Consider the following 25,035-nt stretch of genomic DNA (forward strand, 5'->3'; position numbering starts at 1 on the left):
CGTCAGGGACATTATTCAGAATTGCCTCTCACAAACACATGTGAAATGCTCTTACATACACTACTGAAACACTCACATAAACAACTGGAAGATTATTCGCTCGCACACACTACTGAAAAGCTCTAAACACATACAAGTGAAACGCTCTTATATACACTACGGAAAAGCTCTCTTACACGCACAACATTTTGCATAAACTACAAAAAAGCTTTACCACATACTAGTAAAATGTGCTCATATTGATTGAGAGACTATGGGCAGAACTCAACATCTTGTTGTAGCTAGACACTTTATAAACATCTTTAACTTAACGGAGGAACAGGGTGTACTGGATTCATTGAATGAACGACATTTATTTTGTCTGCATTGTATTTATTTACCAAGGATTGAAAGAGCAGTAACAGAATTCATCAATGGAACAACCATGGCCTCTCCACACAAGGGGGGCAGACACCTCTCCAGCTGTGGCATTCAGGTGTCATTAATAATGCAGAAATCCATCCAGTTATAAACAGCATTTTTGATGTTGATAACTACTGGGGCATTGATGAAGAAGGGCCATTACCTGAACTTCAAACCAATAATAATGTTGTAATTCCAGACATAGATGTAATTATTAATGAGACCACAATGAACATTATTCAACAAGTGAACTCACTTGAAAATGATGGGAACCATGGAATAGATGGTTTTTTTCCCCCACTTCTCACTTTCTTCAGTGAATAACATGGGAGTTATGTTAAGGTTGGTTAAAATGTTTTCTTCACTTGTGCAGTGCATTCTGTGAATTAAAGTTGTGTTAAAATATTGTAAAACATTTTATGAAAAATAAATGAACATGATAAACATTTGTTCAAAGGAACGAACATTCAAAGACAGGACAAAAGAGACAGAGACTTAAACAGGCAGAGGGAGAAACAGACAGACACATCAGAGAGGCAAACAGATTGATAGATAAATAAGAAACAGAAAGTGAGTCACAGAAAGGGATACCGAGCATATGTTCAGCTTAATTGTTTAAATTTTAACTGTCGAAACAAGTATATGTTAAAAGAAAGTTTGGTAAGAATATGAAACATGCCGTTAAAAATAAATGTAAATATGTTTTAAAACATAGGCTGACTGAGTCAACTGAATTGTGGTGAAACTATATAAAATACATAAGTTATGGCATTCAGAAATGAAAATAATAACTGTCTTGTTTTAAACTTTTTTTCAGAAAGCAGAAAGGTAGAGACAAACAGAAAGTGAGACATACAGAAAAAGTTTTCAGAGCATGACATGTTCATGCCCTGCCAAACCCATATGTGTTTCCTAATGCAAAGTCAAACTTCTCCTTGAACAGTTGGTAAGACACATGTAGTGGCAACTTGATGCAGTTAACCCATGTGTTGGCAAGAGGGAACATTGATGTAGAGAAGCCATCATCTCCTTTGTGAATGAACTGGACAGAAGGAGTTGGGGAAAAGCCGATAGGTGGCACCACAGATGCTCCAGTTGTGAAAGCCAATATCTTCTCTAGTTTGGATGGCCCTTCTTCTGTAAAAACAAAAATATTATCAGTGGTAGTTGGTCCAATTAATGTGTATGTGAATCATCTCTAAAGCAATTAACATCAGCTGATACTGAATAAATTGTCCAGTAAGCGTATTTCACTTCTCAAAACCAAAGCGTCTAAAATCTGAATGCCTCTTATAGCAATGAATTTATAACAGGTCTTTCATCTTTCAACATTCGCAGGTTGCTTTGTGATAATGTTACGACTACCAAGAGAATAAAATAAAAAGAATGATACTAAAAAAACAGATGCATCAGTTTATTTGACCATTAATTACCTTCTGCATCTTGGAGATAGTCCCTCCAGAAAGTAACGACCATCTCCTCAGCAGCTCTCTTATTGCTCCCTTCTGGAGAGAGACGAATGCTGAAAAGATCATCCACCTGGTCAGCAGTGTGTTCGGCTCATAGCAGAAAAGGGGTCGAAAGCTGTCGTCGTATTTGGTCCAGAACCCCAAGAGTTTTCAGTCCTTCACAGAATCTGTACAAACAACATGGAATAATTGTACAATCCATAATTCAATTGTACACTGTCAAATTGTCCCTTGGTTTTTTATAATAGATTTTGTGAAGCTAGTCTTACACCTTGTTGGTCAATGGTTAAAATTACTACTTTCTTTCCTTTAACACAGACTCATTCGTTATTGTAGGCTGTGGACAGGGCATGGAAGGTCATAATTTGTCAACTGAGGTGTCAATCGCAAGGTCAGAGTTCAGCAGCCACCTTGAAATAGGACTGGTGTTTCTGAGTGACATAAATGTAATGTAAAAAGGGGATATGTAATAAACAGTCATTCCTTTATGCTGAAACATAGCTGAGAAATAAGCAAAGACAAAAAAGGGGGCATACATAAAAAGTATTTTTATGTATAATCAGTATTTTTTTACTAAAGTACTTAAAACTTCAAATACTGATGAAGGATGTATTTAATCACAGCAGTAATATGCAGTGAAGATCATCACTGGTAAATGTATTATTGCTTCAGTGTCGGGCAGAAAATAACAGCAGAGTGTAACAGTAACAGTCAGTAACATTAGTTTAAGACATGGCACTGTTCAAGTAAACAACCAATATGGCCAAATAACAACACTAGATTATGCTTGGTGCAACAGCAGTGCAGAAATGACTTATAACATAATGGAAGTGATGAAGAAACATTTAGTAAATGGAAGTTAGGCTTTGGAGAGCGATATACAGTACAGTAGACATGTGAACTGATATTCTTTTAGGTGAGCTTTAGTTACATTTCAGTGGATAAAACATGTTTAGCTGCAGCTGCCCTCATTTTATCGATATCAAGCGGCATTCACACACCAGGTGAAGAACAGCTGATTTTTACTACCTGCTGACGTACCACCACGTTGCCGTATGTTACCATAGCAACCACGCTACAAACAATACTAAGTTAGCTGGCACGCACATGCACCTAATTCGACAGTGTACCTATCTGGGCCCCCTGCAAGACATACGCAAAGTTTGCATTAGATCTAAGACTCTTAGGACCCGCGGAAACCCTGTATTAGGGTGGTAATGAGGGCTCAATCCCCCGCATGTTTGTAGTGGAGGCAAAAACAGCTAACTGTTTAGCTCACTACCATGCCTTGTTGCGTTGCGTTACGTTACGTTACGTTGGATTAAACAATAATTTAGAAAAAAAACTATTTATAATTACCTTTTCCTCCTCGTGGCTGATGTCCAAGAGCTGAAGCTTGACAACGCGCCGCACACTCTCCCGAGTGGAGCTGCAGTTGGTAGTGTCATGCTGTTGTTCTGTCCGGAGAGGAAAAGCGACGCTATGTGACTGTCCAGTGTGTGCTTGAAGTTGCAACGGACGGTTGCTGCCCGACTGCTGTCGCATTTGATAAGGTTCTGGTGGTCTCCGCTGACGCCAGTATAGTGTGAAGTAACGCTGCTGCCTCGGTTAGGCTGCTTGCAGGCTGTTGGGCAGACATTAGTGGTGCGAAAAACGTGGCTGATGATCAACACGTGAACTGCGCATTTTTGTTGAACGGAAGCCCTTCCGGTTTTACTGAAACACCTTCCGTTTTGATTGAAATGCCTTCCGGTTTTACTGAAACACCTCTCACACACTATAGTGAAATCCTTTCACACATTATAGTGAAAAGCTCTCATATAACCAAGTGAAACACTTCTCACACACTATAGTGAAATCCTTTCACACATTATAGTGAAATATGATATATTATATATATATATATATAATATATATATATATATATATATATATATATATATATATATATATATATATAGGTGCAGCCTTAAGCCTGACACTCATTTGTCCTCCTTTTGAGAAAATAACAAAAAGGTCCGCCTTTTGACACATTACCTTGTTAGTTTAATACTTATTGGCTAAAAATGTGTGTCAAAAAAGCTGAGTCAAAATAAGTAATTTCATTGGTTACATTTTCGTGTTGTGACCTATCAACACATGACTAATTTTAATATTCAAATGAGCCATGTGTTGATTGGCCACAACACAGGCTCACCACAATTGCTACCACCAGGCTGTCAATCAAGCTCTCAGCGACAGAGAACGTAACATTAACTAACGTCGGTTGTTGGACTGAAATTCTGAAAATGCTCATACTTATATGTATAGGCAAAGCCTAGGCAAAGCCTATACATCTGAAACAGAAGGTGCTGTATTTTTTTACCCTTTATCTATCCAGATAAAAACATTAAGAACAGGTTCTGTATGATGTTTATTAGACCTATGCAATCTGAATTGGAAGGGCACGTTGTCATGAGCTGTATCTTGTATATTTATTATTAGCTATGTGGTATGTGTATGCACCTTTATGTAATCTGGTGGAAAAGATAAGGGAAAATTCCAATGTTACAGCAGCAAAGTGGATAGAAAAAAAACAGTATAAAAACAGTAAGAGTAGGAAAATAAATAAAAAATAAAGAGAAAAAAACAGTAAGAATCCACAAACAACAGATAACACAAATAGTAGCAGCAGCAGCAGTTGCACATGGGCAATAGATTGCACAGTGAATATGGAATGGTATTGCACAGTAATTATTGCATATTGTTATTATATATAATATATTATATATATTTATTAATTATTATTATTGATGCCGAGAATTTTAACACATTAAAATTTAAAACGGGATCATACCAGACAAATATCTGTTTGCGTGTCCCTGTGTATGCAAAGTGTCCTCCTTTTTGATGTGAAGGAAATGGCCACCCTAGTGTCCCGGTGGAAGCGGAATTAAAACATGAAATAAAACACAAAAACTCTCTCAAACAACATCAAAAAATGAGAAAGAACAAAAAGAGAATAAAAGTTAAGAAGTTAAAAAAAGCAAACTCAAAGGCTGGAGTAACATAACAGGCAGCATGCAGCTTTCGCGCATTCGCACTACTTATCATCTTAATGTATATATATATAAAAGCGTTTCACTTGTATGTGTGAGAGCTTTTCAGTAGTGTATATAAGAGCGTTTCACTTGTATGTGTGAGAGTGTTTCACTTGTATGTGTGAAAGCTTTTCAGTAGTGTATATAAGAGCGTTTCACTTGTATGTGTTAGAGCTTTTCAGTAGTGTGTGCGAGCGAATAATCTTCCAGTTGTTTATGTGAGAGTGTTTCAGTAATGTATGTAAAAGCATTTCACATGTGTTTGTGAGAGGTAATTCTGAATAATTTCCCTGACGGCCCCTCATAGTGCTTCCTTTCCTCTCCTGGACGAGAGAGCGACGGGGCCAGGGCTGTAAATTCCTCAGAAGTGCTGTTAAGAGCGCTGCCATTAAAACAGGGGGGGGGGAGAGTGGCTCCCCCTCGCCAGAGAGGAGCCGACTCAGTAAGTCATCGTCAAAGCCTGAGGCCTTACTGGGGCCCACGGGAGAGTCACTATGGCCACAGACTGGATTAAAGCTTCGTCGTTCTGTGTAACATACCTTGTTTACCTGGAAATTCAGGTGTTCAGAGTGCTGCATCATTACATTAACGGGCCACTAAGAAAGATTTTACTGCCATGTAATGTATCTGCAGGGAGTTAATTGACTCATCAATTAAACACTCAGTGATTACTTGCACAGCTGTTGAATTGTGTGGCTTTCTAGACTCACTTTTTAGCCCCTGATGCATTCAAATATGGATAAAGAATAACTAGCCTACAAAACTCCCTTCGGCCTGAATTTAATAAAGGTGTCATTATATCTACTGATATTGCAACTGTCTATGCATATAGGTCAAATTATGACAGAATAGCCATACTAAGTAGTGTACAACATACTCTAGATTAATTACAAGACATGGATGAAACATGACACATCGAACAGAATGCTTTGGGCTATCCGTGTATTCATACTCTGAAAGGTGATCCAGCTCGGTAGCTTCATGTCTGAGAACCACAGATATTGTTATACCAAACTACTGTGCAGGGGGTTTGCATGATAATATACCCTGATAATAACAGGTAAACGCTTCTCTAGTTTCTATGGCTGCTCAGCTCAAACTTTGCAACCCTTATAAACCATCATCAAATTTCAATAAATGTAAAAAGTTATAAAACAATGACATAAAGCAGTAGCTTAAAACACCAGACACTTCATAACTACTCGTGCTGTCATTTTCTACTTGCACCATCACCCCGAAAGTTTACGAGAGTGACACTGTTGTGTACACACTGTGGAGTCTGGATGCACATTAACCATTCCTTCCCCTCCCCTCCACACACACACACTCCTCCCAATCAAGCCCATTATTATCCCAGGCGTGCTGCAGGCTCCCAAAATATCTGTCACGCAGCTGTCGGCACCTCTCTGCTCAGCAGCTGGAGGCACTCCCTCATTTTCTACCCTGATACAGTGCACCCTCGCCCTCCAGGACAGAGGGCAAATAAACTCCCCTAACATTGCAGAGTAGCAGTCCCTACCAGCCTTGTTACCTTGTCAAAGCCACCCCTGAGTGGTCCGTGCACTTATGAGCAATACAATCCCAGATAAATGGTGTGCCTGAGGTATGATTTAGGAACAGCTGGACATTTTGTAAGGCATGATGCAAGCCTTAAAGAGATAGGAGGACAAATCATCATAGTGTTATTAAAAGAATTAAATTCCTTAAGATATATTTCATTTTGTAGTTTTTCAACAGTAAAAACAACTGTGGTATGATATATACTTTTCAGAGAAAAATATGGCTCTGAATTCAACAAGAGTTACACGGCTGTCAAGATTTAAAAAAAAAAAAAAAGGGATTTTAGTGGACAAAAGATAAATGGAGAAAAACAGGATACCTCCTCATGGTGACTGTCAGCACCAGTATTTATGGATTGAGGCCCTGAATCAAAGTCAGAAACTGAAATGCACATTTAAACCTTCGGTCTCCTGCCAACTTGTTACGCTCCATCCCACTCACAGTGGCCGCCTCTGAAAGCAATGATAGGAGGAGAAAGAACATATTGCACTTCCTGTTGAGATTTCAAGGGAGAGCGAGACAGATAGATATAGTATGTGCTCTGGAAAATCTCAGCTGCTCGCCTATGGTTAGGATAATGTATGACTGCAACTAATCCAGTGTTAGCCATCAGAGCATGAGTTCTTCTTGAGTTTGTGCCAAGATTTGATTAGAAACAGACTTACTACATGTCTTGGTAGTTTTTTTTCTTTCTTTTTTTTTCTCTTCTCCTCAATCCTAATTTCCTTTGTGTGTTTGCAAACCCATTCATAGGCATGATATATTTTTTTATACATTAAAAGAAAGGCTCCACAGCAACAGTGAGAACACTGGCGCTTGCGACTAACAATATGATCCCTTTCTGACATGCCAAGGTCTTATACCAATAAGAGCGACATCATATCAACTCAAGGAGCGTTCTTCCTGTCTTACCCCCAATCCTCGGCTTGTCCCTTCTTGCCTTTAAGCAAGCAGGAAACGTCTTCATGCAAGATTTAAGATATGAGATCAACAACATGGGAGACGGCTGACACTGAAAAACTGGGCAACGACATGAAAGAGACAAGGATCTACTTTAGACAGCTACCACCTCTTAATATGAATAGTTTGATACAGTATATGTTTTAATTATAAACCTGGATGTCTTACAGTTCTCTGCATGTATTGAGAAATTCACCAGGTAATGTTTATGTAAAAAAAAAACACAACACATTAAGATTTACTGAGAGAAAATTACTTTGTGAAAAGCTTTTTTCCTGGCATAACTAAAATGCAGAGCATCTGATTCCATTTAGTTTAACGGTCTGAGATTCAAAGTTTCAGTTGAAATATCCACAAAATCACAGTCACGTCTCATTTGTTTTCTTCTTTTCTCCCTCTCTTTGTTGATTTTCCTTGGAGAAAGACAAAAGCAACCAAATACTACCAAATTTTCCATCATGCTCTCCATACCCCTCCTCCCCTAAACCCTAAAACAATCTCTTTACCACCAGCACCCCACCCCATGCCGCTTCTCTTCATTCTCTCGCTCTTCATTCGTTTCTTTGCTTCGGTGCAAAGCCAAACAAACAAGCCATTAAGTTGAGTTAAGCGCAGGAAGTGGGCCTTCGGGCCAGGCGGCACTGTTTACAAGGAGCTAGTCAGGTTTCAGCGGCGCTTTGAAGTGAGCAGCACACAGGAGACTGTCTGTCACTAGGCAAAGGCCCAGCACCGCTCCACTGACTCACTCGCATTCCCCCCATTCATCTGAGCAGAGAGAGGGAATGAGGGTGGAAGCAGAGGGGGCGTAAGAGAGTAGATTTATGGTTTTTCCCCCCTCGGAGTATCTGTTTCTACCTTTAATCACTCTTACCTGTCTGTTATTACAACATTTCTTTATTCAACCCCTAGATACAGATACAAGAAAGACAAACATCATCGTGTCCAACAGGTCGCGAGATATAAGAGGTCCATAAAGGCTCTGCTATATGCTTGTGTCAGTAACTATACTGTAACCTAGAGAGCTACAGCCTAATATAGTGATTATGTGTCTTACCGTTTCAGTAACAATACAAATGCACACAATACTGTACTGTATGTGTGTGCAATTGTTGAACGCCTGCTTCTAGCCCAAAGCCTTCGCTCTGAGGCAAGAGGATCAGCTTTCTCCAACACACCCATCTACTTCATGACATCACAGCAGTGAAGGTTCAGTTCCAGCCATGCATGGCTTGGGGGATTCCAACTTGGCACAGAGCAACAGTAGCTCCAGAGAAGTAACACTACAGCAAACCTGAACACCCTTGTTTTCCCTTCCCCAAAACAGACAGGCAGCATTGTCACACCTATGCCACAGCACAGACTTTTCTTGCCAAATGATTCTTGTTTATTTAACCAAGCCCTCTCTTACAACAGGCTAAAAAAGGTTTCTTGTTTTGTTTAACACTTGAAGGCGATGTTAGCGTACATGTGTGAGAAAGCATTCATACAGGTTGCCACCAGTTTCTCAGACACAAAACACCTAGATGTAAAATATTTCAGAATATATTGAGAATTTGAGTGATTATAAGAAGAGAGGTGTGTTCAATTGTCTCATTATAAACTCGATCCTTGTGTTTCCCAGAGGGCCACAGTCTTGTGTAAGAAGCTCACTTCCATTAAGAATTCCAAAAATCTCTTTTACTGTTGCCTGCCACGCTGAGGCAACAGATGTTCAGGTGTGACACAATCCTCACCCACTTGAGAAAACAACATTGCTGTTCTTTGATCAAAGAAAGTAACTTGTTATCACAACATTATTTAATTATTGAAGAATATTGAACATTAGCAAGGGAAAAAGTAAAGAAAAACAATTCAGTTCTCCCTTTTGAACTAAAATCAAGCATAAGATTTAAAGTAATTTGATCATAATTGTGATTATATGTGCAGAAATGAGTGACAGTACAGTGGGGTAAACTGAAAAAGCTTCTTGGATATCATCCAACTGACTGAAATGTTCTTTTAATGCATAAAAAACAATGTTATTCATAACCAGTAATTAATAATAATAATAAAAAAGGAGCATGTCTAGATTTCCGGCATGTGGCGTTTTTACAGTGCAAAAGTAAAGCAGGTACACTGGCAGATAAGGAAAAGTATTTACTTTCTATAAATACAAATATATAATTTCGGGTTTTTACAAATACTATTTACAATTTCATTTAATTACATTTGACATGTTAACAGAGAGAATAAACTGCCATTCTTCCACCACATTCTTTCCCCTGTTCTCTATGCTCTTGGCTGCTGGATCATCACTCGCCTTGAGCTTATGGTGGCTTTAAGAGAGGGGGAGGGAGAGCATTTCAGCACATGGCATCCATAGTCATGCTTGTTATTTGTTCAGACAGTCAGACTCAGTCCTTGTTTATCCAGCTTGCCCTTTTGTCAAACCCTGACCCTCAGTTTGGCATGCATGTGTGGCTATAAAGCTGAGGCGGACAAAATGCTGTAAGACCCTATAACAACTCACTGTGCTACTTACCTATCACATGAGCAACAGGTAACAATACACAAATTAGTCCCAGCAACATTTGGATGCCCCTTTATTCTACACAGTGGTCTCTCCATGTTTGCCATTTGTCAGCCTTGTGTAAAACTTATGCCAGGAGTGTAGAGTCTTTCCAGACCAGATCCAGAAACCAGAGGTGATACCCACTATCAGTGTCATCAGGTACTTGATCATGTAGACAGTAAAGTCTGGAGTCATGCGGGGCCCGGTCTGCATAGGGCAGGGGATGGCCAGGCTTCTGCAGTTATGGCTGACCCAACTGCGCTCCCAGTGGGGGCGGAAGGCCTGCTCATAGAAGACGCAGGCAATAACAATGGTAGCAGGGACGGTGTAGAGCACGCTAAATACCCCAATCCGCACCATCAGTCGCTCCAGCTTCTCTGTCTTGGTGCCATCGTGTTTCATGATGGTGCGGATTCGGAACAGTGACACAAAGCCGGCCAGCAAGAAAGAGGTACCGATGAAGAGATAAATGAAGAGAGGGGCCAACACAAAGCCTCGTAGAGGGTCCAGGCTGCTGAGACTGACGAAGCAGACACCGCTGAGCACATCACCCTCGATCTGCCCGATGGCCAGGATGCTGATGGTCTTGGCGGCTGGCACTGCCCAGGCTGCCAGGTGAAAATACTGAGAGTTGGCCTCAATAGCCTCATGGCCCCACTTCATACCGGCTGCCAGGAACCATGTGAGAGACAGGATGACCCACCAGATGGAGCTGGCCATGCTGAAGAAATAGAGCATCATGAAGAGGATGGTGCAACCTTCCTTTTTGGTGCCTTGGACCAGAGTTTTATAGCCTTCTGGGCTGAAGCCTTCATTGCACACCACTTTGTCTCCCAGGAAGTAGCCAGCTATGTAGGCTATGGAGACCATAGTGTAGCAGCCAGACAGGAAGATGATAGGTCGCTCAGGGTATCTGAAGCGCTGCATGTCAACTAAATAGGTGGTTACTGTGAATAATGTAGATGCACAACAAAGCACAGACCAGACCAGAATCCATATGCGGGAGAAATGAATCTCTTTGTCACTGAAAAACATGTTCCCACCGCTCCTTGAGGGCTCACAGGGAGCTGCACAGTCCTTCTCCTCTAAAAACTTATAATTCAAATATGTTGGTACTTTGAGAACAGGCGGGCAACGGAAAGGCCTATGTGAGGGTGCCGTGGTCAAGTCATGGGTCCCCCGGACAGGCGTGATGGGTGTGACGGTCGCGGGAGAGGAATCATTTTGGCCCACACAGATCTGTCCGTCTCCCAGCACAGGGAAGTTTTCGCAGCGCAGTCGGTCCGGCCACTGAAAGCCAAACTTGTTCATGAGAGCCTCGCAGCCCTGCTTGGCTCTCTCGCAGATTGACCTGCAGGGAGGAATGGCCTTCTCCAAAACTGTGCACACAGGCGCATACATGGAGCACAGGAAAAATTTCAACTCCGGCGAGCACTGTACCTTTACAAGAGGGTAAAACTGGTGCACCTCGAGCCCTGCGTCCTCCTGGTTGTAATGGCCCACTAAATTGGGCATGATGGTTTGGTTATAGGCTATGTCCGTGCACAGAGGTATTGAAATCGGCTGGCAAAATCCATGCTCCGGGACGACTATTCCGTTGTCCCCTTGATACTGGGCTGATATCAGCAGAGGCAGCAGGAGTGCAACAGTCTTCCAAAAAATCATCTTCCAAGGTTTAAGACAGAAATTTTAGCCCGATTAATTACTGTAAACTTGTTTAGTATGTCCCATATCAGTTCTGCAAGCAACTATTGAAAGTGAATAACTTACAAAGGGGGAAAAAGCTGGTGAAAACCTGAACGCTGCTCTCTGACTGCATTGGTCTCCGCTTTGAACACTGTTGGCTGACTTTTTTCTTTTCCACAACTCCTGTTCCCTCAACACTATCAAGGTAGCCACAATAAGAAACGTAACTTCCGGTAAAAGCTATCAAAATAAACGTAAGAATGACGAATATGACTTCTCTGTAGAATTGTATGCCAAGTGACCGGCATTGCACAAATATTTAATATAATTACGACTAATATTTATTTATATTGTTATAATTTAGTTTGAAGGCTACTAAGCTAAAACCTATGTGATAGGTTGTATTTTAATCCCTACTTCTACTAGCCTACTTCTATACTACTACTACTAATACTACTACTACTACTACTACTACTACTACTACTGCTACGAGTACTACTATGACTACTACAATAATAAGAGTAGTAATTAAGTATAATAAAAAAAATAGTAATAATGTATTTATATCAATTGCATTCATCAATCTAGTATACGTATTGATATTATACATTACAGGAACAATTAAATACAGCATCATATTGATTTTTTAGTTAGGGGCACTGATGTTATCTAATTCTAAGAAAAGGTCATGTTGTTATTACCTTTTATATGCCAAGTGTGTAAATTTGACAAAGTGTATGCTTTTATTTTGAAGGTAATGTCGCTTTTGCACTGGTCGTCTTTTTGCTAATATTGTCAAACTTTCCAGCTCCACAGCTGGATTGCGTGGCCCAAGCAGACTTTCAAATTCCCCTTGAAGTAGCCTAATGTTCATGGGAGGAGGAAGAGAGGGAGTAGACGTCCCCATGTTTTGTTGTGGAATCCAGGGAATATCAACTTGGGTTGTTTTAATAAAATATCATTTTTTTCTTCTTCTATCTTGCTAAAGGTTTTACTTTTATTTTAATTTTAATTTTATTGTGGACTCAAGGGCATATCAATCAAACTGGTGTTGGGTTATTCATTGTTAATCGCTTGTATCTTCATGTAGGCCTATGTAGTAATTTTGTACTAGTAATTTCGTAAAATGTATTTTGTCAATAACTTGATTAAGTTGAAGTGAAATGCGTTTGAATGAATCTTCAATTAAACGGAAGTGAAAAAAGCTAAACAGAACTGAATTGTAGTATACAAAAGTAGTTTAAAGTATACAAATACTGCAAATAATGCAATCATTACAATGCAATGGAAAGTCAATAAAGTAAAAAAAAACGTCATGCAAAATGCATTTAGGGAAAGAAAAGTATAATAATATCAAATACAACAACAAAAAAAATAAAGAAATAATAGTGTACATAATTATGTCTTTAAATATATTTATACCATATGGATAACTTCCAGGTGGGCATAATAACAGGACCACCTGTGTCGATTTAGGCCATTGTGTACTACACAGGCTGTGTCCAAAATCACTTACCACTCAAAAAGTAAAAATAAGGGAGGCCTACTACACAATGGCCTGGGGTGGGGGAGGGTGTGATACCGTACGGATACCTAGCTATCATAGGTTGCTACCATGGATTATATTAACGGTTGCTATGTTGCTATGCGCTTGGGTCTCCTGCTTGATGTCAATTGGACGAAAAATAGCCAATGTAAGCTCATGTCTCGAGCGCAACATCGAACTTCTGTGGGGACGAGCAGAGGGGGGCACGAGAGCAGTTGGGGATAATGTACTGACAGTCAAGAAAACTGTTTAACTCCAAAAGTTAACGTTGCTGTACTTTCGCAGGTAGGCTAATCCCTTATTTTACTCGGATGACTTGGTTTGTGTAGGCAAAGTTAGCCACATTTGACTGGCAGGGAAGCAGTTTGAGTATGGGTGAAAGTTTAGTCCAAATTAGCCAAGGCAGCATCGCAGCTTGCTAGCTTACATTAGCTACATGACGTTAACATTATCGGCGAAGTTATTTCCTTTATCTGAAATAGCATTAACGTTAAGATATAATGATTTCTATGTTATCCCAAACCTATCACACATGGTTATATAAAATATTAACAACGAGTACATTGTGTTTTGCCAGAGCAGTAACGTGATTGGAGTAAAGAATCAGTTCAAGTTCAAGGGAGTTCAGAATGGCCTTTGACGGGCATCAGAGCACATTTGAAAACTCACTCTTTCCTACATACCAGCGTCAGGTAAGATAACGTTATGCTTTTAGGGTCATAGCTATGGTATTTGATACAACGGTATATGGTATTTTTAAATATGGCATATTTGCAGCAGTATCCATACACCTGTATTAGGAGTTAATAATAGTGCAATTAATGATGGAAAACTATTGTATCATCTAATGTTAAGCTAAATTGAAGTCTTTGTTCGACCTATTTTTTTTTTTTCATAGCAAAACATACTTAATGGGATTTTGTTTATTATCTTTGAAGTTGGAACAAACTATCTTCATTATCAATTATTTTCTCAATTAATCGTGTGGCCTGTGAAATACCAAAAAATATTGAAATTTGTGTCTGACCAACCATCAGAAACACCCCAAATATTCACTTTACAATAGTATTAAACAAAAAAAGGAGCAAATTCTTACAATTTCATAGATTTCTTTATTATCGAAAGAGTTGCTGATTCATCATTTACCAATGGACTAATTGATTGACGAACTATCATTTCAGCTTTAATTGTCTGGTTTGTGTATTGTGTAATTTGCATCAGTCTGCTTTGTGTAAGGAAGAAAAATACAGTAGTAACTTATTTTTCAGGCGAGCTTCAGATTGATTAACCTACGATTCTCTCTCTTTCAGGCCAGTGTAAATATAGGTGGTGGAAACAACGTGGCATTGCCCTCTATGGCTATCCCCGGTGTCTCACTGCAGGAACAGAACACAGTATCCTACATGCCCTGGTCTCACAATGCTCATGATGATCCCTATGGCCTTATCAATTGTGCCCAGAACAGCATTAAAAGCAGGTATTCATTTTCAACTATGTTAGGGCAATCACACTGCTATTCTGTCTAATCAAATAGGTTTGGGATTTTATTCTGTTATTCAGAGGTAGTTAAATGTAAGAATGTCACAGGACATAAGTAGTCAACTAGTTAGTACTTCATAGCTAACATTAGGCTGTATGTGAAAAACAGTGGCAGAGAGAAACAGACTACTTGCAGTTCGGAAGTTTCAGTTGAACTTGTGAAAGCTGTTGGCGTCAATGTACGGTAAAGCCAGAAGCTTACTGCAGACGGTCTGCCTAAGATGATTCGCTGTTCAATGTTCTTCCATGTCGGTAGGCATTCTTATTCTTTGGCATTTAGCGGCCGACTAGAACACTTGTAGTCGTATGTGCTGCCTGCGTCAGGTTTGGAAGAATTGCGTCTTCGATTTCTGCGGTACCTAGAAAAACAAGTACTGTTACGTTTTCAGAATTTTGGCATCGACTTGGGTGCGAAGTATTGGTTCTCGTGACATCTTAGTTAGTTAAATGTACTGGGTGCAAGTCTTATTGTGGAAGAAAAACAAAGAAAGTTGTCAGCCATACTATATAAAATGAATGCTCTCCAAGAAAAAAAGTTAAGAGTGCAATTCTAGAGACATGTTTTATTTTCCTTGCAGAAAACCCACTGATAACACTATCTGTGACGGAGAGACTGATCTACAGGGTCTAGTGTCAAACATTTTGGATGAAGCAGATTCACAGGACAGCTACTACTGTGAAGGGTATGTCGGGGTTTAAGGTTTTCACATTGTAGAGTTGGGTATATATAACAGTATGTATTGTGTGATTTATGGCTAATGAACAGCCAAAAATAAATAGCTGTAGGTTTGAATCTACATTTAATTAAAAAAAAGAATATATTTCATATATGTTGTAGTAGTTTTCTAAACACTAACATTAAAGAAAGTCCTTGATTCTTCTTTCAGCAGCCTACCCACATGTAATCCTGTCTGGTCTCCAAAGACATTGAGAGAAGAACTGCTACAGTATTTTCAATCAGAGGCTAAAACGCAACATAACCCTACCTTTCCTACTAACTATGTATCCCGTGAGGCTTTAAGTAAAGCACAGGGACAGTCAGTGGACAAAGATGTTGAAGAGTTTTATCAACAGTCCAATGGCCTTTCTACCAATCAACAATGGCTTTTTAATTTGCCTAATGGAGACCGGGACAGCTACACCCTCCGTCCTCAGAAACTGCCACCAGGTCTACCAATACCCAACACAGGACACACCTACTTGTCACAGGTACAACAAAGCAAATATGACAAAATGCCAGCTGAGAGAGGAAATAATCAGCCTATGAATAATTTCCCTGACCCCAGTAATGGCTTTAGACCTCAAAGCGAAAGGAACAGCCCATGCTTTCATCCTTATTATGAAGACCAGTACATCCAGAGCAGCGCAAAGCCCACCAGTAATGAGCAGTATGGGCCACAAGACATTAATCAACTGGTCAGCAGTTTTCAGTCGTTCATGGCTGGTGAGCATGATAGCTTATGTCATGGAGACTTTCCAAACAATCACAGGCAGACAGTGGGCACACACCATGAAGACAGCATGGCCGAACAATGGAAAATCACCAGTCCTGCAATGTCAACACAGAGTACTCCTGCAATTCAGACCCAAAAGCAGCTGGTGGGAGAATTTGGGACAGTGCAGATGGAAAGAAATGGTGGAGTGATGAAACAAACATTTAAGCGCGATACCTTTCAAGATCTACCTGGTTTCAGCCCACAAAACACAGAATACTTCCAGCCACCCAAGCCATTCTCTGCATCTTTAAACCGTCCAAACCAATACCAAAGCAACCTGATCATGCACAGAGAGAACACTTCACTCCCGATTAACGTAGGCATGAACCAGTATTCAAAGCATCACATCCAGCAGGGCCTGATACAGAGCAAGCTCAAGCCACAGATGCAGAGGGAAAAGAAGAGGATGCCTATGTCTGGCTTTCTAGAAGAAGTCTTCTCCACAAGACCCCTAACCAACTCTAACATGAGAGGGGGAGATAAGAAACAGGCCCTCTCACAAAACCCGTACATTGACCATGTGGGGAGCATGCAGTCTCAGAGATTTGATGGAGAAAACAGCATGGTCAGTGTAGGGAATACACAGCACCTCATGCCTTTCATGTATCCTGTGAATGACCCCAGAAGGTACTCCAGCGTGCCCATCAACTCCTCTAACTTCAGCTCTAGATCCACACTGCCCTATGGAAGCAGTGTTCCTGGCATGGATGTGGGTGATAGGATGTCAGCCAATAAGTCTGCAGCTTTCAACCCCTATGTTAGTGACACGATGACCTGCAGAGGAGAGAGCACTTATCATGGCATGGCTTCAGCCATGACAACTTCAATGGTGATGAATCAAGGAGGACCTGTGATCCAGCTTTACTTCTACCTGGACGAGTGTTATGAGCAGTGGAGGTGTTTGGAGCGGGAGAGAAAAAGGGTATGCTTTCAAAGTCTGATTTTGTGTCGTACAAACATTTTATCACCCAATTTATGTTTAGATGAACTCTGCGAATTAGGAATATACAGTATTTTCATTTTTGTTAGCTATTGGATGCCTGTTGTTCTCACTTGTTTTTTTTTTTTTTTTATTTTAGACAGAGGTCATCATTACCAAGACATTTCTTGGTAAAAGAACTGCAGCAGTGGCCAACATTAACCTACCCAAAACTCCACCAAATCCCACACGAGTGGACCACCTCATTGTTAATCAGATGAGAGAACAAGCGAGGGTGAGACCCCTGAATCAATTATTTCCATACTGCCATCTACAGGCGAATTGTGTCACAGCAGCCCTGTTATGTTCTGAAGGTGATATTTGCAATTTTATTTTGCACACCCATGAGTTTTATCAAGAGAAAACTACTTCCCTTTAATGCAGTCTCCTGGAGGTTTGTTAAAAAAAAAAAAAAAAATCAGTTTGGACCCTGAATAAAAACCATACTTATACACACAGTACAACTAAGACCTCATTAAGGCAAACAGTTAATGTAAACTTTTGTAATGTCTTGTTGATATATTTTCTATTTCTGTGAAGTTATGTTTATGTGATGGCTTGTTATTCTGTAAGCACTTTGTCCGTGCTTGTAGAATACCACATTAAGAAATTACTTTTCTAAGACTGAGGGGGGAATATAAGGGTTGATTGCGTTGGTGTGTTGCAGGTAGCAAGCCTTCTGGATAGAATGGAGTGTCTGTGCAACACTCCCCTCCACATGAGCATCCACACAGCACTGAACAGGCATCATATGGCTATTTGCATTGCCCAGGCGAGACGCAAGGAGGAGATTGCCAGCATGTCCAAACACCAGCGGCAGAGAGCCCATTTCACAGAGGACAAAGGTAACTCATATTGCAATGGTAGGCATATGTTCCTTTCTCTCAAATGCTGCCGGTCCTAACTCGCTTCTGTTTCATAGACACCCTGTTGTTGGTCATTGCACTGAAGGACCTTGCTGCTACCACGAGGAAGATCCGCACAGCCCTGTGGTCTGCTCTCCAGATGACACTACCAAAACCTATCAAGAGGCAGGACCACCATGTTAACAGGGAGGCCACACACACAGAGAGGAGCTCCTCTCCATTTGAGGGATACTCTTTTAAGTTATGAATTAGCAGGCAACAAGCATGAGCTAAATGTCTTGAAAACCACTGCCCAGATTAAACAGTTCCCATAGGCAACAGGGTTATGTAAAAAACAAACAAAAAAGTCTATAGTGACATTTTACCTGCAACACAGTGATCACTGCAGAATATGAAATGAGTAATGTGAAGCTTTATGATGGCTGCTAGGAGTTCCAGGTGGCTAACATTTGTTGTGTAGGAATTGCATGAAATGTAATTTATCCTGCTGCATCTTAACTTCATTTCATTTAATTAGTGTCAGTTCCAAATTAACGTGAATCTTGCTCCATCACCGTTGTATTTAAAGGCACTATTTATGAGGAAGATTTCAGTGAATTCTTCATTGTTTTACTTATTTATTGGAATGTAATGGGACCTCAGTTCTGGGTATTCCAAAGCAATAATTGAATCATTAGGGCAGTAGTTTAAAACAAACATGCTAAATATTACAATCTTTTCGAAAATGTTCTAATTAATTTCTGTAGCTTCAGTTTTTTCTTATGTAACCGTAACATGTTATAATCTGAGTTTTTGTATTTATTTATCTGCAATTTGGTGAAGTTTGAACTGTGCTAAAGACACTCAAACTTCAGAGGAAACAAAGTTCACCGTTTTTAATGTATTAATCACATTTTCCATTAGAAACATAACAAATATGTGTATCAGTGAAATGTAATATAGCTAAGTTAGAATTCTCTGGATACAGTTAAGTCTTTGAAGACTTGCTTTAATATGAACATGCTGAATTATAAAATGTTTTCTGAAAAGTTCGTTAATTTCTGAAACTTATTTTTTCTTCTGTTATCTCAACACTGTAATCAGAAACTGTTTAATTTGGTCAAAAGTTTTAACTGAAACAAAACATACTGAAACTTTCAGCGTTTTAAATTGAAATGTAATAATCACACTTTCCATCTGATTAATTTCAGACAGTATTATCAAATAATATTCTTATCAGTGTGACAGTTTGTCAGCTAGGGACCAAGCTTGTATCCATTACAAAGCTACATCAAGCAACAACTCCCTTGCAGCATTAGTCCGTAGACGTATTCACTGACTATGCTTTGTGAATGAGTTGTTCCATTCCCTGCCATTTTAATGTTCATGTTGTTTTTTCTTGTTACTTGTTCTGTAAAAAGGAAAATTTTAAAATAAAGCAATCCAAATTGCTAGATTTTTTTTTTTTTTTTTTATTCATTTCAAAAGATGATGAACCTCATTATTAACATTCAAATGATGGTACATGATATATTTGAGGTATAATTTGCAACCGCTCTTTTGGGTTTATTCTCAGACAAAATGCATAGACAGTTAAACCTTAAGCATAAAAAATGAACACAAAACAGTTTGACACTTGCCTTACTTAAAAGATGTAAAGAAATGAAAGGCATATTGGCACAGAGGATAATAGCAGAAACTCTGGACTGAGTTGCTTTACAAGCATTCCTCTGCTTTTACCATACTCAATGCAATGTTGTGTTTTAAGTGTATACTTTGATCATTTGAATGGTAACTGTGTCAAAGCTTATGCTTTCACACTCGTCGCAACAACAGAAGGTAGAGTCAAATAAGCAAATTATTTTTGCATCGACATACGATTGCTGTCAATCATATAAAGATTTGCGCAATATCGAATACATTTTTTACACATATGAAAAGAAAGTAATTAACATGGAGGGTCTGATGAAGACATGTTCACATACTGAATGTGCCAATAAGGTTCAGCTAAAACGAGGCAATGACTGTTTTTCATTTCTGTCTCATAACAAAACATTTCCACATACAAAGTGTCTTTTCTCTTGGTTTTATCTTTTGCGTTCACCTTTCTGTGTACGCTTCTTCTCCTTCTCTTTTCGGTCTTGTTTGGCTAGCTTGTCCTTCTCCCGCTGCATCTTGTCCCCCTCCTTCTTCTTCTGAGAGTCTTCACGAGCCTGGTCCCGCTTTTGCTTTTGTCTGCTCAGCACCTCTTCCACGTTGGTGTTCTTAAACAGGGCTGACACTTTCAGTAAAGGACAGCTGGATGAAAGCAAAGTACTCTGCTAGTGTATCATTACTACAGAATACCACTATGGAGGTGTAAATGATTGGAACAATGTATTGTCTACTCAGGGTTATGCAACTATTGCATTATCCATTGCTATAGGAATTAGTAACACTAAATTCCATGTGATTTCAAACTGCCTCTGGTCAGAAACAGCTTTAGAAAGGATACATTTATCATTTCCAGTAAAGCAGTTTCCACTTGTTTGCTCCTCTTCTTCAGCTTCAGTGATTTTGTCAAGGATAGAACTGACATCTTAAAGTGCTCATATTATGCTTTTTGGCTTTTCCCCCCTTTCCTTTATTGTGTTATATATCTTTTTTGTGCACGTTATAGGTTTACAAAGTGAAAAAACCCAAAGTCCACCCCAAAGGGACTTACCATCTCCAACAGAAAACACTGTTCCCAAACTGCTACAAACAGCTCTATTGTAGTCCAGCTGTTACTTCTGTGACAACCGTGCGTCACTTTGCAACACGTTATAATGCTCGCCTAGCTGCTAGCGTGGCACGCCCTGATACTCTGCTTATGACTGGCTAGTAGTCCTTACCTAGTTACTGAGCATGTACGACTCCCAACAAAGATGGAACAGAAGTGAGATGTCTCACTCTGTAGCTAAAACAGAGAGCTCAACACACAGGGTGAAAAGAGGAGCTGCAGCAATGTGCAGTACAACAAAAATATGGTGTTTTTTTGAAAATTAAACCACATAAACCTATTCTGATATTAGAGATGTTTTAGGCAGTATCGGAGCCGATACCGATACTGGTATCGGCTCCGATACTGCCTAAAACGCTGGTATCGGGAAGTACTGGAGTTTATGCACCGTCCGATACCACATAATAAAGCCCTAAAGAAAATCTACGTCAAAGTAGTTTATTTATGTTCTTTTTCCGTTATAACTGACTGTCAAACTGCATAATAAAAGAAAGTTCTGTGGCATTCATGGTTCACAAAGAGTTTAACCTGAGCCAGACCGACAACAAAGATAGAAATAATAACACATCCATACAGGGATAGTAGCATACAGCTGTTAAAATATAATAAAATATATGACACACTGGTATCGGATCGGTACTCGGTATTGGCCAATACGCAAGTTCAGGTATCAGAATCGGTATCGGAAAGCAAAAAATGATCTCTATCTGATATAACCTCTAAATACAATTATGAACCTGAAAATGAGCATAATATGAGCACTTTCAGGATTTATAACAGAGTGTGTCTGAAGGAAACATTCACTGGATGAGACAACGTAAAACATGGACAGTCTGTCTGCATGCTCACGGAAACATTGGTTAATGAAGTAAACTTTACAACTAGCAAAAAAAAAAAAAAAAGGATATTCCTCGTCGTCTGTAACATTAGCGTATTGAGCGAGGAGGGCTTCTTTCCTTTCCTTTGACGCCTCAGACACTACCTTGTGTTTCACCACAATCTGAGCTTGTTTTTCTATCAGACTGGCGATGGCCTGGACCTCAGCTACAGGAAAGAAATGACAGAACACAGCCAAACTGTCAATAAGTAAATGAACCAAAATAACATTTAGTACAATTACTTGCAATTAAAGTACCTGCTTTTCACTGTCAATATGAAGGTACATAAACTGAAGTAGCCACAGATGGTCACCCATCTGAGCTTGAGACTCCAGACAGTGTACACATCCTTATGCTTATGTACACAGGAAACTATAGCTTGCCAGTAATAACGCTGACAAAACAAAGTTAGTGGAAATATTGGCGCAAACACTTCATCAGACCACAATAAAAGCGTTCTGCAGCATCAGCTTTTGTTTAGTTTTTTTTCAGGAAATGTTAATCTCTCCATGAGACAAAATTGTCTTTGTTTACTCTGCTCCAAACTCAAAGCAAATTATTTCAAACTCAAAGGGCTTATCCCCTTTGAAGGCAGACTCAGCAAGCTGTCTTTGCTCTGTTTAGTCGAGATTTAAATGAGATGATGAGCCTGCTGGCTATATTTTGGACTTTTGAAATGCCTATATGAATTCTTATGACTATATACCTCTTTATGGAAAGTTGGATTACGTTGTTGCAAGATTTATGCAAGATTATGTTCTTATTTCCGTTGATTTATGGTTGCATTATAACTATACAGTACTCTATGTAGATTTGTCAAGGTGCTGCCAACGTTGATAATGTGTTCCCTGAACTGTTATTCATTCTGACAAGGTTAAAAAAAAAATTGGGAAAGTAGGTGAATCAAAGTTACATAAATACCATCATCGTCACTTTTGGCTGCGGATCTGTTATGCCACTCTGTCCACTGCTTGATGATCTGTTTGCAGACATCTTCCACGGCATCCTCATCCTGCACACAAGGACAACGACAAATAACAGTACAGTAGAAGTAACAGCTTGCTTCATACACTCAATCCGACTAGCCAACCAGGTTAGAGATGGCCAGGCGTCATCATCAGAGCCTGTTAGTATGAGATGAGGCCCTACACAACAGCACCCACTGGATTCATTCACTAACAGCACATGATGCATACAGTGGTACTGTGATCCCTTATGTGGTTTGACTAACAGAGGCTGATACAGAAGCAGTATTCATTTTTGCATCATGTGAATTCTATGAACAGTATGACTAACAAGCTGGACAGTTACATATCACTACAGTATAACTACATAGGTGTGAAATTGCAAAAGGTTAACCAATCGTAACATGTGTCTCTATCAATTAGCACTTTTTCTTAGCCAAATTTGTCAAAACACCTTAAAGAACTGTATTATTAGGTATCGAGTCGCTGAATTGGATTTTTACGTGGCAGGAGAGAGCAGCTCATATCACTGCCTGTGGTGTTTGGACCTTAACGTTAGTTGAGGAACAACTGCCGCCTCAAACGCTTATTTGTACAGTCTATAGTCTACGTCGATATTTCGCTCCATAAATGACAGCGGACCCCAGCGCTGTCACTTGGCACCGCCCGGCAGACAAGACAGACAGCAACACATGAGAACGCACAGCCTCGGTGACTGAGCGGGACATGCCGCTCTGGATATTCACCAGAAATGCGGATAAAATTCCTTGAAGCACATCTTCTTTCTCCTCGTCGCTCTCCTCTTCTTGCAGGACCCCTAAAATGTAGGCCCCATACACCTCACGGTCCACTTCTAACGAGTCTAGCCGATCATTTAGCCAGCTTTCAAACTCCCCGGCGTCTGCCACGGGCGCAGCCATCTTGGCCCTTTGGGGTCTTTTCGGCAGCGCACGGCTGTCTTCTCTCATTGCCTGTTCAAAAAGGTAAAGAAAACTACACGTTTGATAGTTCAGCTTTTTTTTTTTTTTTTTTTTAAATGACGAGGTAACCGAATCATGGTGCCAGTCATTTTCTAATAAGCTTACATACAAATTTAGCAGCTGATGTATCGAGTATATTAACAAAGTATTTATAGCTGTCAAGTGCCAACACAGAAATGCTCGAAGAAGCTGCAGACTAAAAACTCTGTAAGTCAAGCATTTAGCTAACTAAACATATACTTTTATATAGTTTTTCTTATTTCAGTTGTTGGCATTTGTGAAACATTAATTTCTACCATCATGGAATCTTTTTACATATCTATGCAACACACTTCTTTCAGGTCACTCAAATCATAGCGTGCTTTAAAATTTTATTTCTGTATCAATTCAATCTTGAGTAGGCTAGCCTACATTTCTTTAATTTCACTAATACCTTTTCCAGCCTTAAAGTTTATAACTTTTATACCTTGTTTCACAGTCTAATCGTCCAAAATTAAAGCTTTTCTTGATTAATATGGATACATGTCCCAATAGAACACCTTTATGTAAATGTGGAACTGTATAAAACAAATTGTAATGGTAGCCATCTGATTGCCCCTTTCTGACCACAGCATTTTATCTACCCCCCCCTCCCCATCGAATATTTGCCCTTGAAACTGCTACATCCATTCCCAATCTCCCTATGTGATGTTTTGTCTTCCTCTGTCTCCAAATCACCACAAACAGTCACATCTTTCTATTTCCCCTCTCTGATGTCTATCTGTTCCACATGCAGGACTTTTGGTACCTGACTCCCCCCTGTAGACTATATATGATAGCTAACAGCTTGTGGTCTATGAACACAGGTTTTGTCAACTTTCCATTTGGATCAAAATGGATAGCTTTGCAATGCTGCTAGTCTGGCTTGTAGAATTACTTAAGCAGCCAACATTTCAATCAGTGCTAAATGCTGAGCGTTGGCAGTCACATAAAGTGCCCTGGGAAACAGCCATAAATACCAAAGTTTTTGATTGGAAATGAATGTTCGATTGTGCAGCAGTTAACAGAAGTATTTGTGCACTTACTTGTTTGCTTTGAGCACTAGGCATGTCAGTGCTAGTCCTAATTGAAATGCTGATTTCAAAATAATCAGCTATTCTTCTTAAATTCATTGGGCATCTGGCAATCAAACAGTGTTCTTTTGCACAATATAATCATCATAACATAAAAAATGCTGAAAAAAACACCATCTTAAGAAGATAAGTTATTTGATGGCTAATTTGTTTGATTGTAAACCTTTGAGAAGGCTGTTTCAATGCATCATTGGCACTGAATAAAAGGAATAGTTGAGACTTAAGT

General features: G+C 39.6%; 3 protein-coding genes and 1 long non-coding RNA gene across 4 annotated transcripts; 1 reads left to right on the forward strand and 3 right to left on the reverse strand.

Moving 5' to 3' along the window:
• Positions 1–307: 307 nt before the first annotated feature.
• On the reverse strand, positions 308–3,592 carry LOC144529952 (uncharacterized). The gene is made up of 3 exons (XR_013503066.1): positions 3,231–3,592; positions 1,836–2,038; positions 308–1,539 (listed from the first exon to the last, which is right to left on the reverse strand). It is a non-coding gene; the product is annotated as an uncharacterized LOC144529952 (long non-coding RNA).
• Positions 3,593–9,453: 5,861 nt separating this feature from the next.
• LOC144529785 (frizzled-2-like) lies at positions 9,454–11,881 on the reverse strand. The gene has a single exon (XM_078269078.1). The coding sequence runs from the start codon at positions 11,685–11,687 to the stop codon at positions 10,059–10,061; it is 1,629 nt and encodes a 542-aa protein (XP_078125204.1). The 5' UTR covers positions 11,688–11,881; the 3' UTR covers positions 9,454–10,058.
• Positions 11,882–13,883: 2,002 nt separating this feature from the next.
• moto (minamoto) lies at positions 13,884–19,087 on the forward strand. Its single transcript, XM_078269421.1, has 7 exons — positions 13,884–13,946; positions 14,565–14,731; positions 15,372–15,476; positions 15,681–17,211; positions 17,369–17,503; positions 17,936–18,113; positions 18,191–19,087. Exons 1-7 carry the CDS (start codon positions 13,884–13,886, stop codon positions 18,379–18,381), a joined length of 2,370 nt encoding a protein of 789 aa, XP_078125547.1. The 3' UTR covers positions 18,382–19,087.
• On the reverse strand, positions 18,995–23,665 carry ccdc43 (coiled-coil domain containing 43). The gene is made up of 5 exons (XM_078269079.1): positions 23,464–23,665; positions 22,674–22,764; positions 21,783–21,918; positions 20,608–20,663; positions 18,995–20,388 (listed from the first exon to the last, which is right to left on the reverse strand). Exons 1-5 carry the CDS (start codon positions 23,635–23,637, stop codon positions 20,201–20,203), a joined length of 645 nt encoding a protein of 214 aa, XP_078125205.1. The 5' UTR covers positions 23,638–23,665; the 3' UTR covers positions 18,995–20,200.
• Between the last annotated feature and the right edge of the window lie 1,370 nt (positions 23,666–25,035).

Source organism: Sander vitreus, chromosome 15 (genome assembly GCF_031162955.1).
Source record: "Sander vitreus isolate 19-12246 chromosome 15, sanVit1, whole genome shotgun sequence".
NCBI classification, from domain to species: Eukaryota; Metazoa; Chordata; class Actinopteri; order Perciformes; family Percidae; genus Sander; species Sander vitreus.